At 42.5% G+C, this 20,945-nt stretch overlaps 1 protein-coding gene across 6 annotated transcripts in view; it reads left to right on the top strand.

The window, feature by feature from the left end:
• The window catches only part of BCL2L13 (BCL2 like 13), a 114,418-nt gene that overhangs the window by 17,690 nt on the left and 75,783 nt on the right, over window positions 1-20,945 (top strand). For all 6 annotated transcript variants that reach the window (XM_048828259.2, XM_048828268.2, XM_075122292.1 and 3 more), the window contains 3 exons: window positions 8,531-8,638; window positions 17,589-17,745; window positions 20,257-20,326. In XM_048828259.2, coding sequence (XP_048684216.1) covers window positions 8,531-8,638; window positions 17,589-17,745; window positions 20,257-20,326 — 335 coding nt within the window. The remainder of the gene's footprint in view (window positions 1-8,530; window positions 8,639-17,588; window positions 17,746-20,256; window positions 20,327-20,945) is intronic.

Raw genomic sequence — 20,945 nt, 5'->3', positions numbered from 1 at the left:
GGCTTGAGCAGGAAGCCGTGGCCTGCTTCTCAGCCCTCCCAGGCTTCCCGCCGAACAGCTGATTCATGGGAAGCCGGGGGGGGGGGCATAGAAGCAGAGCGGGGCAGCATGTTCAGCGGAGGAGGCGGAGCGGAGGTGAGGTGATCTGGAGCTGGGCGCAGGGTGGGGAGCTGCCAGTGGATGCTCTGCGCCCACCAAATTTTCCCAGTGGGTGCTCTAGCCCCGGAGCACCCAGGGAGTCTGCGCCTAAGGTGCCACTTTTAAAATGTGATCAGTGGGGGAGCAGCCGCTCTCCTGCTCCCCCCGCCCCCCCAGCTACACTCCACTGCCCCTAGGAGCCAGAGGGACCTGCCAGATGCTTCCAGGGAGCTGCCCCAGGTAAGCACCTCCGGGACTCCCCACGTCGCCCCCTGGCAGGTGCCTCTGGCTCTTAGGGGCGAGGTGGGCACCCACTACAGTGGCCCATGAGATCCTCCTGCCTGGTTCTGGCAGTCAGGGGACAGGGGAGGGGGTGGATGGGACAGGGGTCCGGGAGGGGGGTGTCAAGGAATACGGTGGGTTGGATGGGGCAGGAGTCCCAGGGGGTGGGGGTGGGCAACGACTCCCTTGTGGGCTGAGGAGGGAACCCGTTGTTAAGATTTTGGCAGCTCATCTCTTAATACAGCTAACACTTAGCTTGACATACCTTTTATTTTATGGAGTATAGAGCCATTCGTGCATTATTTATGAAGTGTTGACTGTATGGTTGCTGTTGCTTTGGCTTAAAAAGCAGCAGTTACATCAACTTTAGTCTACTGATCTTGAAGAAGGAAGAAAACTATATCTACTATAGCAACAAGAGGGCAGCCTTTAAACAGTTTCCTGGGAGTATCCCCTTTGATGTGCCAGACTTCAAGCATCCACACTCTTCACAAGCGGAGACCACATGACCTCAAAGATTACTTGAATGAGCCTTTGAGCTCCAGCATCCTTGTTTCATACCGTGCCTTGCTGCAGCCCAAATGAAATCAGACTCCTGAAAACTTTGCCTTATTAGGGAGCAGTGTACTCAATAAGTTTTTTGCAGCAATACCCAGAGGCCTTTGCAAAGCAAGGTAGCATTTATTAGTCAACTGGAATACAGTGTCCTTAGGTTAGCGTGGTAAAAACCAGGTTCAAATCAGATTCCGTAGGCAGAAGCGATAGCTCCAAGATGGGATATCTGTTGTGGGTCTATCTCAATCTGTCCTGTTGAAGCTATTCCACATTTTATAAATAATCGATAGTAATTGGAGCGGGGATATGAACTTTGGTCTCTCAACAAGAGAGTGAGAAAGACCTTTACCAGATCATCCCAATGGCTAGGACACACTCTCTTGCATTGTGGGAGACCCAAGTTCAAGTCCCTTCTGTAAATCGGGCAGAGCAGGGAAGTGACTCTGGGTTTCCTATGTCCCAGGAGAGTACCCTAACCACTGATCGAAAGATTAGAAGGAAACTGCTCCTCCTCCTCCTGATATTTGACTTTTTCAGTTCACTGAAAAAAAAATGTTTTTGGTTCAACCCAAAACAATTTGTTTTTATTTTTCAGAATTGCAATCAGATTGAAAAAATGAATTTGCTCAGCTCTACTCCTGAGTTCTCAGCAGCAGCCTTAAGACAGTCTGTACATGTTATCGTTTTGTCTTTGCTATGGCCTCTCTGTTCACATGCTCACCCTGTTTCAGGGTGGATTTGATTTAAATCAATTTGATTTAAATCACTACTCAGGAAGACTTGATTTAATCATGGATATCTACATAAAAGTGCATTCTTGGTGGTTGTTATAACCTTAATACATATTCTTCACAACTCAGTGATAGATGTAGGTTTCCTTTTAAAAATGTACAGTGTGTACCTTCTAAAAGTGATTTATTTTGAAAACTTTTCAGATTAGTTTTACAGCTATATCAGAAAATGAATGATTGTCTGGTTATTTCATTTACCAAAGGTAATTGAAGCAGATATTTATGAAGTCATTGGGAGGAGAACTATCTCCAATTCAACAGGTTAATCATTAATAATTGGAGGATTTTCTTGCCGTGCTCTGTTAGGAGGAGAACATCACCAGGCAGACATTTAAATTGTTTTATTTAACTAAAACAACATTATTATGTATTCTGGATTTTTTTCTTCAACAACAAACATCTAATATTTTAACAAAACAGTCATATGAATTTTTGAATTTAGTTAAACATTCAAGTTTTTTAAAATCAGGTTTGTTTTTGTTAAAATTGTTTAACTAAAATAGTTAACTGAAATTAAAAAAAATAAATAAATAGACTGTGTCAGCCAGGTCAAAATGAGAAACTTAAAATATTGGCTTTTGCAGCTAACTCGGTCGTTGTCACCTTCATTTTCCTATTTGTTCATAATCTGAAAAAGAAAAACAAGCTTTTCTGCTTTTTCAGGTCCCAAAAGATTTCTCAATTTGGAATGAATTAGTCCAAAGGAAGAAAATATTCTTTCTACACTGGCAAAAGAAGCTACTGCTCTTAAAAGTGAGATGATCACTTCAACAGCCTCTAGAAAAAAGAAAAGGAGTACTTGTGGCACCTTAGAGACTAACCAATTTATTTGAGCATGAGCTTTCGTGAGCTACAGCTCACTTTGAGCATGAGCTTTCGTGAGCTACAGCTCACTTCATCAGATGAAGTGAGCTGTAGCTCACGAAAGCTCATGCTCAAATAAATTGGTTAGTCTCTAAGGTGCCACAAGTACTCCTTTTCTTTTTGCGAATACAGACTAACACGGCTGTTCCTCTGAAACCTGTCAACAGCCTCTGAATCCAAGTGCTTAAGTGACTTCCACCAGTTCACTGGTGTGACTTTCTTTAAAACATCAGCAAACATCTATTTCTTGAATGGTTCACCCTTAGCTCTGAAGTTTATTATAGTTGGCATTATGGAGGGATGATTGCTGGATGTCCATGTCATAGCCAGCACCTCTTCTTCAGCAGTTAAGGTTTGACCCTGGTACTGAATATTGAGAATATTTGCAAGAAAGTGAGCTGGAGATAGTGCTTGTCCCATTCGGTTTTTTTAATGCTTGTAATTTAACTCTGTCATTGCTGATTTCTCTTTTTAATATCTCACTCAGTTCCTTCCAAATTTCACCAGTGTCAGCAATAAAACAGCTATTTTCCTGCGTTTTGTTCAAGGCTACAGAAATAGGCTTCAGGGTACTCAGCATGTGTTCAACATTTCTCTTACGCCCAATGTTGAGAAGTTTGACTGTGACAGTGCCATCTATTTTTTCATGATTTTGTTCACAAACTGTCGTCAGATTAGGCCAGTTCTTGATATAGTGCTCAAAACAGTCCACTACTAAGTTCCATTGCACGTCTTGTGGGAAAGTTAGCTTGGTTCCTCCCACTTTTTTCAGAGCAGCTGCTGCTGCAAAGTGGGTGTTAGGGAAGTATTTTGCAATTTCAGCAACATTAGCCTTTATATCTGGAACACTGAAGTCTTTGGCAAAGAGGTGCATCAAATGAGCACTGCAACTGGATGTTGTTAGTTTGGGACACTCTTCTAAATTTCTTCTCATCTTGGATACATTTGCAGCATTGTCTTTGACCAAGCTGCGTGCTAGACATTTGAATTTTTTTTCACAGTTTGTTATAGCTTTTACTGATACTTCTTGTAAGTATTCTGCTGTGTGTGCATTTCCTGATATATCAATTGTTTCCGTAAGGAAGACATTCCGTTCTTCTGTTGTCACACAAGCATATACAACAGGATCATTGAGGACATTGCTCCACCCATCAAGACTCAGGTTAACAATTTCACCCTCTAGACCTTTTTGCACGCTGCTCAATTTCTCTTTCATACACTTTATACAGCAATTTGCCTGCAACATCTGCTCTGTTGGGTGGACTGTATCTTGGTCTTAATGACTGAACCATGTTAATGAAGTGTGGGTTCTCAATCATACGGAAAGGAGAGTTTGTTGCATAAACAAACAGGGCAATTTTTTCATCAATTACCTCTTTGTGTAATCTGCTGGTTCTTATCACAAACTTATCTATGGTGGTTTCTGGATGATGGAGATTTTTTTTTCTTTTTGCTACAGGTGATATAGTGTGGCTATGTGTGACATATGATGTGACTGAAACACTATCATTGGTAGATAACTCTGAAACTATAGAAAATGATGGTGATCTTGAAGGTGGAGAGTCTTCAAAATCCTGTATGTTGAGGATGAATTCTCCTAAACAAAATAAGTCAATGCAGTTGTTTAATTATTATTACCATACTGCTCATTTAGTATTACTCATTGCATTCACTGACAGTACTACTTTAAAGGTGAAATTGTAAAAGGAGGATCTGCCTATTTCAGCTATTTATTTTTTATCACAACTGCATCTAAAATGACAGTACTGTAGAGTAAAAACTATATTTTTTGCTCAAACATGAGAATTCAAGAATAGTCCAGAAGGAAGACAGGCAGTCCTTAAGAAAGAAGTATGAAATAAAAAAGTTTACCAACCTGAAGATCCTGCATGTTCAGACATGTTCCTTTCATCATCTTCAAGGCAGCTTCCTCCTGAGAAGGAACACTTCACATGATGTTGTTTCATTTGGGCAACCAGGCCTAGCATTTCTTTGTTGCACTGTTTGCATTCTGCACACATGCCTATCTTATCCACAGGTAGAGGAACTTCATTAAAATATTCCCAAACTGGGTCTCTTTTACAGCCTGCTGCCATTATAGGTTTTCCCTTCTAGTGAGAGAATGGTATGGTAGGTCTCAAATCAATGAAGGCTGCACTCAGAAAGACCTCAAGACTTCTGGAATATGCTGCTCAAACAGTTTCACTTTGGTTTCTACTGCATGTCCCTCACTTCTCACATTTATCTCTAGACTACTTCTCCTTGTCTAGATCTATTCCACCTCCAACAATCTTCTATTCATTGAACTTTTTGAAACTTTGCACTTTTAGAGAGAGGTAAGGGATTGGCTCTGTGTACACAAATTTGCAGAGGGACAGTAGGGTTGAGGTCTGTTATTTCTTACCTCTACATATTATTTATTTATTTTAAAACATTTTTGTGTTAACAAGTGTGTTATCTCTGGAGGAACAAATCCAGAGTTCGAGAACTACAAAACTAAGCATCTCTGATGGTATCTTCTAGGCTGAGCACTGAGTCCCATTGGGTAGATAGAAAGATTAATCTATACAGAAGCCCCTGGAACCCCATAAGATTGGGTCCCTAATCAATGAATTATTGGAACTCGTTTACAAAACTTTTCTTAAACATTATATGAATATATTGTCTCATATTATAGAATTAGAATTGATAATCCCTATTCCATGATGAGATATCTTTGAGCTATAATGTATCTTAATTAAACAGTTTTTTTTCCTCAAAGAGCATTTTATCAAAAAAAATCCAATTTTTTGATATCTCCTCTGTCCTGCTTTGACTTTCTCGTCATTAAGTGATAATGTTAGTTACTGGGGCTCCCATTGTCCCATTCTCCATTCTGATGTGTGATTCCAGCCAGTGCTTGTTAAAGTATTTGGTCTCATCCCAGAGAGAATATGTGACACTTGGCATGTCTCATTCTCTTCTACACTCTGTGTATAATACATAAACTGAGAAACACATGTGGATCATAAATCTATTAACAAAAACTTGCACATTCATCACACACACCTATAATTAACTCATGCAAACTGGAGTGCTGTGATACAAATTACTGTGTTCTTTGTGCTTTTGGCCTGTGGGGAAGTGAAGGGCCCTACAGGATCCACTTGCCAATAAAGGGCCTGCATTGCGCGACCTGTCCTTTTATCCTTGGAAAGCTAAGTTTGCCCCTATCAGTGCCACTTCCAGGTTGGCCATGGGGTGTCACTTGAGATCATCATAGGATACTTCCATTTTCCCAGAAGCTGATACTGCAGTCTTTTTCTTCTGGTTACTTTTGAACAGCTTTGAAAACTATTTAAAGGAGTACTTCTCGTTTAAGAACCTTCATTTTGCACTGAACTGTTCTCTGAAATTGGGCATGTTTTTTTATATTGATGGGGATCAAGAGAATGGAACTGCAGGGAGCTGGAGTCCGTTGATCTTTGCAGTGTTTGCTCCCTGTGGAGTCACTGAGCCAGAGGGATAGAGGTGTTTTTTTTTTTGTTTGTTTTTTAATGCTCTGGAACCGCTAAATTCTTTTATACTTTTGGAATCTGCTGCTGTAAAGTTGAGGGTGTTGATGAGATGGAAACCATTGACACTGCAGCATCAGTTATCAAAACAATTCTTTTGTACGCTGGCAGCAGTGGGATTTCTCTTGCTCACATTTTCCACATGACTTGTTATCAAGTATGACAGCTTGTCATGTGCAATCAGCATCACGTTCGTCACATGAGAACAGGTCGTTGTCTACAAAGGCTGCTGCCTTCCTTTCAAGCAGGGCAGGGTGAGGCATATGTTAAAACAGGAGGCTGTATGTGTATGTACTTGTTGGTCTTGATCGTGAAGTGGTACTTCAGCCATTCCAAGAGGGGATATTGAGGGAATTGATAAAGCATTAGTGTGTGGCTGTTCATGATCCAAAATAAGGAAGAGCTCTTTTCTTGAATTTATGGTTGAGAGGGAGAGTGTTTGAGAGGAACTTGGGAAGCTAAGTAAAATAGTTTGAGAGGTGGAGATAATTTCATAATTGTGGGGCTGAGAAAAATGAAATGGGACTGGCCATCTGCTGCATTTTCGAACTGTTCACATCAGGAACTGTAAACCGTTTCAGCTGACTCATGCATTCAGTTGGCGTGAGTGCGCTTCACACAGGTAGCTACAATTGGAGAATAGCGTGTATATAAACAATTCTGAAGTTCCTACCCAGGCTCAGCTGGATTGATTTAGGAAAACACTTCCAGCTCACTTTTCAAATACAGAAGTCACTGGAAGCAATGCAAATGAATATTACTAGGCTTTTTAAAATATCTGAAATGTGGGAAACAATGATCATGAATAGAATCACCATGGAGGGGACAAAGATGAAACCTGGAGGGACAGAGTGGAGCATCTAATGGAATGCTGAGGGTAGTAAGGAGAGATAAGAACCAGGAGAACATAATCATAGAAGCCTAGTTTGTGGAGAAGAGTTATTGATGCTGTTGAAGGAAACTGAGATTAGAACAAATGAGGACTGATAAACAATTAAGAGTTGGCCTGGAAGAGTTTACTTATTGTGCAGTTTTTGAGTCAGCAGTTTTTTGAGTTAATGGATGCAGACCGGACTGGAGTACATTGTAGAGAACTGGAGGAAAAGAAGTAGAGAAAACAAGAGTAGACCGTTGGCTTAGTGAGCTCAGGGGAAATATGACAGTACTTAGATGGAACAGAGATCGTTAGGACATGGGAATATAAAGGCTTATTTGAAAGTTTCTGGGAAGGAGCCAGAAGAAAAGGGTTGAGAATGGGGGAAAGGGAAGGAAAAAAGGTTGGCTAGGTGTTGAGAGTTCTATGTGGCACGTTCTTTCTAAGCACCTGTTCTTTGTGGCTTGTACCTTTTCCCAAAGAGCAGCTATTTAAGCAGCATTTTTGTGAGCTCTGTCTCAGCCCAGAGGTGAACTCTTTCCGGGCAGTTAGATTAAAATCCAGTTAGCAGTTTCTGAAAGCCTTGAATGTTCAATGTATTTTCACCTGTTTAGATTTTACCGGATCATAAGTCAAACACCTGGGATATTATACCATTCTGAATGAAGACAAGTGTTGTTGACATGTCTGAAATAATTTGGTTTAGTTGTTAGAATATCTAGAACAAGACTTTGGAAGCTTTGCATTAGATGATCTGTTGTGACCTGTAGACCCTATATGAACAGGAGACCATAAAGCTCAAAAGATGAAAGGGCTGCCTAATAGAGATTTTGGGATTCTTCAGTATCTGGAGAATGAGATGCCTTTTGTTGGTTGATAGCTTCCTTGGATTTTTTGTGTATGTAGTTCTGCAAAATTTAGTGTTCAAAATAATATCAAATTATATTTATTCTCTGTATTTAGAGGAGACAGATGTGACTTGATAAATGTTGTAACTTCTGATGCTGTCTGCTTTGATTTGGTGTAATTTGATATGGTTTTGACTGACTGTATTTATTTGCATATTGCTTACTTGCGTCCTCTGGTTTATGATTATGATGGTTTTGAAAATTACTCTTAAGTTCATTTTTGGATTTAAAATAGTGTTCACTATTTGCTGTTTGTGGCCTTCCTTTTAGTTGTTTACTAATTAATTTGTTAAACACTTTTTACATATTCTTATTGTAACCAAATAGAGTATTCTGCATGTGTGTAAGATAGACTGTTACATGGATTGTACATGGATCATGTAATAAAGCTCCATTGTAAAATATGTAAAAAGAGGTCAGACTTCACGTTGCTGTGGGAAGTTGATCTCTGTTTTGTGCAACTAAATTCTAGATTCTTTTCACTTTTCCATTTTTATATCGGCCACCATTAAATTCTCCTGGCAGATAGTGCACCTTTTGACCAACTTCTCTGGTTTGTTTCAGGGCCCCAGCAGTCTGTAATACCACAAGCTCTGGAGAAAGAGGTTCTAGAGAAGCTTAAGACAGAAATTGAGGAGGAGCTAAAACATCTTGATGAAGAAATTTTGGAAGGTCTGTGCTTGTTTGGTGGATTTCTCCCTCTCCCCCTGTTTGTTTCAGTTGATGCAACCTTACCGTATACTGTTACAATTCGTCAAGTATGTGCATGCTCCATTGTCGCATGTGTGTGCATCTGTACGTTCTTGACCAGAGATTATAAATAGCAGGATCTGTGCCTGTGCAAAGCAGTGCCTTGTGTTCCCAGGCAAGGACGTACATGGACCTGCGGCTGCTCCAGTTCTTTCCCAACCATCTGCAGCTTGAGACGGGACAGTTGTGGTGTCTGCTGTTTGCATCTTCTTCCTGCCTTTCACATTTTCTTGTTTGTTTTATTTACTTAGCTAGTTTATATTTTTTATTTTTTCTTGTTCTCTTAGAACACAATTTTTGCTCCTCTCTCCCTCCACCCCCCCTCCGTTTCTTTCTGCCCCTGAATTTCTTGTATCACCTGTTGTGGTCTATGGCACTTCCCCAGATTATGCCTAAGACTGAGCCCTGCCAAACCCACCACAGGTCTCTTCCCTGTAGCGATGGGCTCCCTAGCTCTCTCTGGTGTCTCGGAGAATCTCACATCCCATCCAAGTGTAATAGTATGCACTGGATTTAAGGGCAGGTTCTGCAAGGATAGAGAGGCTAGGCTGAAGCTCCTCTTGAAACATTCCTTAGCTCTGGTAGGGTCTGTTTCTCCCCCACTATACATCAGCCTCAATTGCTCAAGCTGCACAGTTGACTTCCAGAGCTCCAGAGGAGGTTTCAGAAATGAAGCCCTCTAAAAGACAAAAGCCCCTCACCCCTTTTTTGAGAGTATCCAATAGGAAAAGTCACTTCTTACAGCCAACTACCTGGAGACCTCACCTCCCATAATGGGTACAACTGAGTCTGCAGCTGACACTGGTACCAAAACCTTGATAACACCTAAGAAGTCATCTTGATAGGAGGTCTTCAGTTTCATAGTACCAAGAGAGACCTGCTTTGGTACTGTCTGATGCCTCTAGTCACCGAGGTGCATCTAAAACCAGGGACTGTAAGACTATCTCAAGGGCTTTGGAACGGACATCCTCTTGGAAACATTGATATCAGCCAGACCGACCCCTGGCTCCCTGTCCAGGACTGCCCTCCATGAGATATAAACTCTCTGAGAACAGAGAGGTCATCTCGTCTGCCTTTCTGGTACTGCATGCAGCATCCCCAATCCTACATCAATTACCATTATCGTCTCGGACTCCTACCATTTGCTGTCGTAGCCTACCAGCACCCTCTGGATTCCTTTGCCATGAGGATCTCCTCATCTTGGAGAAACTGGAGTCACCTGTCTTAAGGGGTACTGTAAGAGCCTCTCCCCCAGTGCTGCTTCTACAGTTGGTGACCAGGGGCAGTGAGTGGTATGGGTCCATGATGCCCGAGCTCCAGGAATATTCAGGACCGGGGGGGCCTGGCTCCACCAATGTTCGTAGTCGGGCCCTGTCTGCTGCCCCCGCGTGCCTCCACCTGAGCGTCCCTCACCTGCCGCCCCCACGTGCCTTCCCCAGGACCCGGAGCATCCCTGCCTCAAGCGTGTGGCTGCCCTGCCGCTGCCTTGCTGCTGCTGGCAGTCGCTGCTGCCTACAACACAAGAGTGGCTCCGGCGGCAGGCTTAGGAGACTGCTGCACCTGCAGGGGGAGGAGGCTCACACATGATTGGCAGCCCTCCCCGCCCCGGCACCCACCAGGAGACGACGCTGAGGGGGCTTCCGGGAGACAGTCTGGACCTCACCTGAGCAGCTGCTGGGGCTTGGGTGAGTGTCCGACCGTGTGATCCATGCCCCCCTGCCTGCAGCCACCACTCCTGGCAGCCCCATCCCTGTGAGGCTATGGTGAAGGGCAGCAGGGTGCAGCAGGGGAGGAGGCCACATGTGATGGCAGCACCCCCACCACCACAGGGGAGGTGAGTGGGCTTCCTTGAGCTGAGCAGCTGGGGCTTGGGTGAGTGTTGTGACACTCTGTCACCTCTCCTGCCCCACATTGGGCAAGGGGCAACCCAATCCCCCCCACCCGCAGTGAGGCTATGGTGAGGGGCAGCAGAAGGGGAGGAGGCCACATGTGATGGCAGCGCGCCCCCGGCACCAACTACAGGGGAGGCGAGGGGACTTCCTGGATCTGATAGGGACCCTAGGAGCATGTGCAGTGACAGTGGTGAGTGTGCTGCTGGGGGGAGGAGGGAGGGGGCCCCTCCCCCGGAACTCGCTGCTGCTGGCGGGGAGAATATTGAGGGGGTCCTCTCTGGTCCTAACCCTGGGGCCGCCTTTCTGCACCCCAACCCTGAGCCCCATCCTGCACCGTGAACCCCACATCCCCAGAGCCCTCACCTGAGGGGAAAAACACACAACTTAAATTTGGTCAGTTTGGGGTATGATTGTGTTTAGCACAATACTTGATTATTTTACACTCTTTAAAGTATATAATTGGTTGTATACAGGTACAAGAAAATATAATGTATTGAAGCAGGCGAATGCTGATTCTGACTTTCCACTTTTAATTGGCCCTTGTAATCTTGTGGCGCAGGAGCATTGTAGCTTCATTTTATCTCAGCAACAAATTCTTGATTTGTAGGACCAGTAATAATCAACAATGGATACATTCTTAATAAAATTACCCAGAGGAAAAGAAGAAAAGGGTAATTCATCAAGTGATGGCCTGAGTTCAACACCCAGCTTTCAAACTGAAATTATACAAAAGAAAGATGCAGCAAATCTACAAGATAAGAAAAGGAGTTTTCAGCAATCTTGGCTATCAAGATTTACGTTGTTGGAGTTCAATAATGAATTAGAGCTTTTTGCTCAGTCTGCAAAAACTGTTGCAGATCTTAATATTTTCTACGAAGGCCAAACCAAAGTTTATTTCGTCCTGATTTCAAGATTGGAGACACATTGCGTGGTTTTACATCACACAAAAAATCATTCTGTCACAAAGAAGCGGTAATGAAGTATGATGCTCTGCAATCGCAGGTAAATGTTTCTGCGCTAATGTCGGCCAGTTACAGAAAACAATCACAATCAGCTAGGAATGCACTGCACAAAATCTTTAACAGTGTTCAGTACCTAGCTCAAGAAGGAATAACATTATGTGGACATAATGAGAGTGATGCAAATTTGATGCAGCTCTTGTTGCTACGCAGTACAGATTCAGAAGAACTGAGACAGTGGCTTAGTCGCACAAAATACAAGTGGCTGTCACATGAGGTTATTAACGAAATCATCAAAATGATGGCGCTAAGACAAATTGTGCAAAAGATAAAGGCTTCAAAGTTTTACGCCATTGTAATGGATGAGACTACCGATTTGTCAAGAAAAGAATAAGTCAGTTTTTCTTTAAGGTTCTTTTCTAGTGAAGACTGTGAGATTTATGGAGAGTTTATTGGGTTTTGCCAAACTGATGTGAAGGATGCTGCTTCTCTTTTCAAAATTGTGGAAGATACGTTTCTCTGGTGTGATTAGCACTTTTCTGATTATTGGGGACAGTGTTATGACGGAGCCAGTAATGCATCTGGCAAATTAACTGGTGTCCAAAGCCAGAGTGAAGGATTGAGAGCCAAGAGCGGAATTTGTGCACTATGCTGCACATTCCCTTAACCTTGCCACGCAGGGTACCCTACATAATATTCCAGAATGTTGTGATATGTTTTCGATGGTGAAAGATCTCAATGCCTTCAGGGAGTTATCAAAGCATATGGCAGCATTCAGAGAGTTTCAGAATGAAGGGGAGCCTTCTTTATGACCATTGTGCCCAAAAAGATGAACTCTCAGGATCAGTAGCATTAAATCACTGCTCCACAACTACAAGGCCATGATGAAGTGACGGAAAGTGCACCGACTCATCATACAGTCACTTCTGGGAATCAACAGTAGAGAAGGCAAGAAATCTTTATTTAGATGATCCTACACACCTGAGAAAATGCAAGCCACCAATATGGCTCACCATGGAAGCCTTCCTTACACCTTCAGTGACCCCAAAGAGTATTTTCTTCAAATATATGTCGGTATCATTGATGCTTGCAAAGTTTGCCATTGAACAGAGGTTTTCAACAGAAAGCTTTACTTTCGCAGTAAAATTGGAGAAGCCTATAACTGATGCAGCAAATGGCTCGAAACAAGACATTGTCCCAATAAGTGAAGCTTTCCATGGTGACATTAACATGAAGCGGCCATCTCTTCATTTAGAAATGTTGAGTGGTATTTCCAGATTGAGAAATTGCCAGCTTAATTCGGTGAGCGAAGTGAAGCAATTTCTGAAACAAAACGAAGACTTGAGTGACATGTCAGAAGTTACAATTCTCCTGAAATTATTCTACACAATTCTGACTACAACCTTCACCGTTGAACGATCATTCAGTTGCCTGCACAGACTGAAAAATTATTTGTGAATGACAATGGGCCAAGAACATCTAAATCACTTGGCATTTCTGCACATGCATAAGAATTCTACCTCTGAATTGGACATTGCAAGTCTCCTGGATGACTTCATTTCAAGAACCGAACAGCGATGAAGAGTGTTTGCTGCCTCTTAAAGAACATCGCAAAAGAAGGGGCTACATTTGTTTTAATTTTAGGAAGTATTTGTTTTTGAGAGTTATTGATCCAAGAGTGCCTGGTTGTTTGTGTATTCAAAAGAGTATTAATAAAGTTGATATTCTTAGTTAAATAAATTTTTCTTACAATAGTGATATTGTGAAATACAGGAAAACTGTTAAATGCTTACTGTTTCCAATCCATTTTTACATTATTTTTAAAAATATATGTATCGGCTTACAAGGCAGGTGTGTGTGGGGGGTGCAGGACTTGGACCTGTAATGAGCACCACCAAAAATTATACAAACCTGCTGCCCATGTTGGTGACTGAAGCTTTATGCACAAGAACAGGATCTGATCCACTGCCTCTGGTACCAGTACTAATGCCCAAAGCCTCCCCATTCTACTTGGGGGATGACACTTGGAGGTTTCCATACAGGGCTCTATTTTAGCACTGTAACACCCTTCTTCTCTGGAGACATACCCTGAGGAGGCCTTTCCAGCAGACGCCTCAGTGACCCTTCTCCTATCCAGTTCTGCAGTGGGCCTATTGGAACTCCTGAATGCATTATGGTGATCAGTTTTATAGCGTACAAGCCTGAAAGAAACACCAACAAGAACGCCTGCTAGTACTGCAACAGCCACAAGATTGCTTCCCAGTACTGCATGTTCCCATGGTATCTGAGGAGACCCAAAGACCTAAGAGGAGAGAGACCCATTGACTGAAGAACGGTCGACCCTTTTAGCTAAGTCAGCGTCATCCTGTGGTGATGTGGTAATACCACCACCGCCCTCCTGTGCAGATGACATTAGGGCCTTCCAGGACTTAATGAAATGTCCATGTGAATCCCTTCAGATGCCTTTGGAGGAGGTCCAGGAGTCTCAGTGTTCCCTAGTGGACATTTTACGTATCACGCACCAGAGTAAGATCACTATACCCATCGATGAGGTCCTGTTATAACCAGCATGTATTCTGTAGCAGGCACCTGCCACTATTCTGTCTACTTGAAAACAGGCAGGCAAAAAATTACATTCTGACCAAGATAATGGTGTATTTCTCCCATCCGGTTGCTGACCCTGCTTCACAGTAGTTATGTAGCAAGTGTCCTGGTCTCCTGAGGGAGGTGCAAAATACTATGGATGACCTCCCATTTGAAGAGCCCAAGCTCTTCAGTGGCCACAAAGACTCCTTGCTCCACTCCTTTAAAGACACGAGGACAACATTAGATCTATGCTATCTCTACGCTAGCTCTGCGGAGCCCCCTAGAAGGTGATCCAGACCCTCATGGCCAAGACTAGCTTCTCAGTAGTACTCGGATCTACTTCATCTCTCTGTGGCAATGTTTCTCTGCCTTCCTCTCAGGGAGGATCTCCTATCAGAGAGCTCCAGCTCTCTAACTCATCCCAACCTTTAGTCTATGAACCTGAAGTCTTGGCTCCTAGATGGGGTTCTCAGGCATAGAATTAAATTGCTCAGCCAATTTTCAGGCGTTTTCCTGCTAGATAAAAGAACTTACTGCTTGTAAGACTTACCAGCAAAAGTGGAAACACTTCCATTCCTGGTGTTTTCACTGCTCTTTACAAGCCTCAGAAGCTCCACTCCCAAGGACCCTATGTTACCTGTTGTGTCTTTAAGGCCAAGTTGTGTCAGTGAGCTCAGTTTGAGTATGCCTGAAGGGTTTATACAGTTTATTTCCCCTGTCAGGAGCATCTCTTGTCCATGGGACCTTTAATCTGGTCCTCAGTGCCTTGAGGAATACCCCCTCCCCCTGTTTGACCTGATGTCTACCTCACCTCTCTCTCCGGACTTCATAACTAGTTGCCATTACCTTAGCAAGAAGAATGGGAGAACTCAAGGCATTCGTGGCAGACCCATCGTATGCTGCCTTCTACTGTGACGGGGTCATGCTGTACCTTCATCTCATTTCCTGCCTAAAACCTCATTGGAATTTCATGTCATCCAAGAGATTCGTTTTTCAATTTTCTGTGCCTCGACAAAGGAGGCTAGTGTTTATACAGTAGACATTAGGAGGGCCCTCACCTTCTACCTTGATAGGACTAAGATCTTTAGGGCCTATCCCACACTGTATATTTTTCCAAAAGGCATAAGGGACAGCCAATATCCACTTAAAGGCTGTTAAAGTAGGTTTTGGGTTGTATCTTGACCCACTGTGAAGTGGTGGGGTTACATCCTCATAGAGTGACAGTCCACTTTTATAGCCCCCCTGAAGGATCTCCCCATAGCAGATATCTGCAGGGGTACAACTTGATTCTGTTTACACGTTCACCAGATATGCCCTCCTACCTGTGTCCAGAGTGAACTCTCTAGATTTGCCTCCTCAGTATTCTCCTCCACCTTGAGATGCTTCTTGGGAACCTCCTTCTATGGTGAGATAATTGGCTCTGTGGATATGGGGAAAGCAGTGGGCATGATATATCTTGACTTTAGCAAAGGTTTTGATACCACAATATTCGTACCAGCAAGTTAAAGTAGTGTGGATTGGATGAATGGACTATAAGGTGGATGGAAAGCTGGCTAGATTGTCGGGCTCAACAGGTAGTGATCAATGGCTCGAAGTCTAGTTGGCAGCTGGTATCAAGCGGAGTACCCCATGGGTTGGTCCTGGGGCCGTTTTTGTTTAACATCTTTATTAATGATCCTGATAATGGGATGGATTGTACCCTCAGCAAGTTTGCAGATGACACTAAACTAGGGGGAGAGGTAGATACCCTGGAGGGTAGGGATAGGATCCATAGCGACCTAGACAAATTGGAGGACTGGGCCAAAAGAAATCTGGTGAGGTTCAACAAGGACAAGTGCACAGTCCCGCACTTAAAACGTAAGAATCCTATGCACTGCTACAGGCTGGGGACTGACTGGCTAAGCAGCAGTTCTGCAGAAAAGGACCTGTGGATTACAGTGAATGAGAAGCTGGATATGAGTCAGCAGTGTGCCCTTGTTGCCAAGAAGGCTAACTGCATATTGGGCTGCATTAGTAGGACCATAGCCAGCAGATCGAGGGAAGTGATTATTCCCCTCTATTTGGCACTGGTGAGGCCACATCTGGAGTATTGCGTCCAGTTTTGGGCCCCCCACTACAGAAAGGATGTGGACAAATTGGAGAGAGTCCAGCGGAAGTCAACGAAAATGATCAGGGGGCTAGAGCACATGATTTATGAGGAGAGGCTGAGGGAACTGGGCTTGTTTAGTCTGCAGAAAAGAAGAGTGAGGGGGGATTTGATAGCAGCCTTAAACTACCTGAAGGGGAGTTCCAAAGAGGATGGAGCTAGGCTGTTCTCTGTGGTGGCAGATGACAGAACAAGGAGCAATGGTCTCAAGTTGCAGTGGGGGAGGTCTAGGTTTGATATTAGGAAACACTGTTTCACTAGAAGGGTGGTGAAGCACTGGCATGCGTTACCTAAGGAGGTGGTGGAATCTCCATCCTCTGAGGTTTTTAAGGCCCGGCTTGACAACATCTTAACTTGCCCAGATTATGTAGAAAGGACCCAGTTTTGCTCCTGGATAAATCATTGCAGCTACCTTTGCAGTGGTATGTGAATATTTTAGAGAGATTTGTGTACAGCATGTGCCAGGTGAGTAAGTTAAGGTTGCTGTGAGAACCTTGTCTTTTGTGTCTCCTGACTTTTGTGTTTACAGTTTTAAATTCAGTGTCACAGTAAATTCCAATACTTAATGAACACTAAAATGCCCTGTTATATTGGTTTAATAATGCTATTGACTGTTAGCTGATGTGTTTTTAGCTTTATGAGTATATAACATCAAACCATAATCTTAGTGAAGGTCAGCTTGGACACCTGGTCTGTACACAGTATTTGTGATGTCTATGATTATCATTGATCATGGTATTAAAATTCCAGTCACTGGGTAACTTATTGTAGGCAACAGTACTCCATGTGCAGGGGTGGATTAGATGACCCATTAGAAATTAAGAGATGGAAAAGATTTTAGTCAAACAGAATATAATTTTAAGAATTGCACTCAGGCATTGTTGCAGAACTAGCCACATCTGTGGCCAGATTCAGCAGTGATGTAAATGATGATGTAACTTTCACAGTGGGTATAACTGTGAAAAAGTGTAACTTAAAGGTCGTTTTCAGTGATTGTGCAAAATATGTATAGCTTACAATTCACATATATGAATGGATCTTCCTGCTAACACAAAGGTCTAAGTAAGAAATTAGAGGGGATGCTTTGGCCCAGAGACTTCCATGTATTTAATTATTTCAGGCTGAATTTGCCCCTGGTGTGTCTTCCTGAAATTGTTATACAAGTGTGCTCTTACTCTGAAGCCAAGCATTTTACTGTGTGAAATAAACTTTGACTAGTGTCTGAACAGTTTTGTGGCTAATTGTATTTAGTGTTTTGGGGTTTTTGTTTTTTTTTGCTTTATCCTCAGCCTTCACCAGCACAGGGTTTGACTGCCACACTTCTCCAGTATTCAGTCCTGCCAATCCAGAGAGTTCAATAGAAGATTGCTTAGCTCATCTTGGAGAGAAAGTGTCCCAGGAACTGAAAGAACCTCTTCACAAAGCCCTACAGATCCTGCTTAGCAAGTAAGTTGTCATTTGCTTTGCTCAGTGGGAAGGTACTTTTTCCCTTTAAATTCTTACAGTTGCTATTATGCTGGTTATGTGACTGCACTTTGTTTTGGTATTGTTTCTCTTCCAATCTTCCTTTGCCTGCCCTCTTCATTTCTATCTGTGTCTATCTATCTAGCACAAACACTCCCTTTGCTGTGTTGAACATTAAGGCAATTTTCAAACCCTTTTAACTTCTGAGCACTGAGCCTCCAAGATTGACTTGACATACTGTAAACTACTGGTTGATATCTAGCAAATCATAAATTTCCTAGAAACTGGACTGAAACCAGATTAGCATCTCCACTCAATACTCAGTCTTAATGTTAGGTTCTGGATGCTATAACTGCAATACCATGGGGCTAATGTTGTTGATATCTCTGTATTTTAGGTACCCAGATGTTGCTAAACTTGTCTTGGTTGCACATCTGCCAATGGAACTACTTCCACATTTTCATTGTAGGAACGTACCTTTCAGCTTGTCACGCTCCTGGCCTTTAAAATGAGGGACAAGTAGGAAATAATAGAGAAGTTACATTCAGGTAGCGCAGAAACGTGTTTAAATGTAAGTCAGTTTTTTTTGTTATTTAAAAATAAAAAATTTTGTGTAGTGGGGTGGATCCTCAAGGAGCCCACATGAGACAGAAAAGGGGTTATTTTACTTGTTGATTGACTGCATCCTTTCAAGAGAGAGTGGGTAGTTGGGCTATCTGGAGTGAATAAAGAACTGGCCTTTCATCTTAGGAATCAATGTTTAAATTCTAATAGGGCATGTAACTGATGTCCCAGTGTCTTGGCTAAAGTGCTAGTGTGAGATAGAGTTGCTTTGGTTGCCATTTTTTTTTTTTTTTTTTAGTATGAATGAGCAAATCTGGGTTTAGGGGAGCCAAACTGACTTCCTCTTATTCTGGTTGCACTGGATGACAATGTATCTGATGTCCAAAAATTGTGGATAGAAAACTTGGGCTCTGATGAACCAGTTTGGGAGATTATCTATATAAATATGGCTGTGAAGACAGCACTGGAAAAGCTTGGGCTACACTGTTTCTGATTTTGTAGATGTATACAGTAATGGGGATAGGAGGAAATTGAGATTTTCAGGTGTCCTCTGCCTGTTCTTTGAGCATTACTCTTCCAGAACTCTTCTTGCGTAGCTGTTCCTGATATTTTTAAATGACGAGGTACTAAAAGCCCAGAGTATCAGTTACCAAGTTTCTTTACTTCTGATATTGTGGGCCTAGAGTACCTTGTATGGGCACTGGGGAGGGATCTATAGGCCCTTATGAGGGGAGTGACCGTCAGGTAGGCTTTTGGGAGATAATGAGATGTGTAAGTAGTTCCTTGACTAGACTACCTTCTTGCAATGAATCAAGTGGTCCAGTTGCTGACTTAATAAATGAAACTGGTGTTAATGGAGAGTGGATTGTCACAGTTTCTTGAGTATGCAAATTGGGTCTCTTTGCACTTGTACATAGACCAGCTAAGATCGCACCAGACTGAATCCCAAAGATGCTACCCTCAGTTCCACAGAAAAGGTCTCGTTACATCTAGAGCATCTGACTAAGACTGGTTGTGGAGCCAATCAGCTCTGTTCTTTGATCTGCCCAGCTGAAACATGTGGTCTAGCCACTATGTCTTCCATCTTCAGAAGCTAATAAATGCAACATCTTCCCTTATGTTCAGTTTTTATTGGGCCAAGAAATGAAGTTGTCTTGTGTATGGAAGTGCATAGTGCCACCAATAGACTGTCACATCAGCTAATGGTGACATTTCTCTAACTTTTTAGAGAAAGAATGAGTACTAAGCACTGATTTGGTTCCCCATTAATTTTTTCTTGATGCAGTACATAGTGCTAATGAGAATTCTATGCTAAGATCTCTGCAGGCTAACTGGTGTTTGGGTGACCCATGTGAGCTACCTGTGCACAGTAAAAGTAGTTCTGTAGATCTTTCATTTGCCTAGCATATGATATATGCTCAGAGACCATCTTAGTTGTACTTAAACCCTTAGCACAAAATTGTCTTTGTTGCAGTGCTCTACAAACTGTCAGATCTTGCTAACCATCTATGTGCTCCTTTAGAAATACACACTATATCTTTCAGATGGCCTCATACAGACAGGGAGTTCTTTCATCTTCCATTAATTTCCCCACTCCCATTGGTAACTGGTAAGCAGGAAATGGAGAGCTTATGGACCATTAATGCCAGAGGATAGTTTCCCCTTTGCAGGAAGATCAGTTTTTCTTTACCTAATTCCCTAAAAATGAATTTGCTTTGTTTTACTGAAGGAATAACTCTGGATTATAGCACTGAGATACCAATGCTGTCTGGTTAATTTTTAAGCGGCACTTTAATTTTAAGCTTCATTTTGACATGCTTTGTAATTGCATGCAGTGGATGTGTGAACCTTTAGTTACCTGGGAACTGAAAGAATTTTAATCTTTGTTTTTTCCCTTTATAACCTTTGGTGTTGGTTTAATTCCTGCAGGCCAGTGACGTATCAGGAATACCGAGAACGCACTCTGGAGACAGACGCTCATGCCAGTGGATGGAGCAAGGTAATAAACGAATTATCTTACCTTTGAGTTCTTAACACTTTGAAGTTAATGGGGAGGATTTGCCCTATAATGCTCCCATAGCAGGATATACAGACCTATGGACTTCAAATATTTAGAAGCATCTCGGAACCAGAAATAAATGGGTTATAGTCCAATATCTTCTCCCCTCAAAAAGGTGTGTGTAGATATGTTAATTAGTCCCATCACGAGTGCTGGGGTCTGGACTAGATAACCTCTCGAGGTCCCTTCCAGTTTTGTGATTCTGTGATGTGCAATTTTGTATTTTTTTTTGCTGGACTGCACTTTAATGCATTTGCTATTTGTTAATCTAATCTTCTTATGTTGGTGTTGGGTAAGTAGTAAGACAGAGATAGAGCTGCTGTCGCTTAACATTGATGCCTGGATGCCAATTATTAAAAATTTAAAATTCCCTAGAAGCATTTGCTGTTGTAGCAGTTCTGTAGTGAATATTGAGAAGTGTTTCCATTATTCTTCTCTGCAATCGCTTCTCAGTTGTTTTGTTGACTTTTTAAATTCTTTTCACTTGTTAATCTAGTTCTGAGAAAAGTAAAGATAATAACATGCTCCAAGATTTTGAGGTTTTAATGACTCAGAAAAT

Source organism: Caretta caretta, chromosome 1 (genome assembly GCF_965140235.1).
Source record: "Caretta caretta isolate rCarCar2 chromosome 1, rCarCar1.hap1, whole genome shotgun sequence".
NCBI classification, from domain to species: domain Eukaryota; kingdom Metazoa; phylum Chordata; order Testudines; family Cheloniidae; genus Caretta; species Caretta caretta.
Note: the sequence above shows the minus strand (reverse complement) of the source record. Positions and strands in the feature narration are given on the sequence as shown.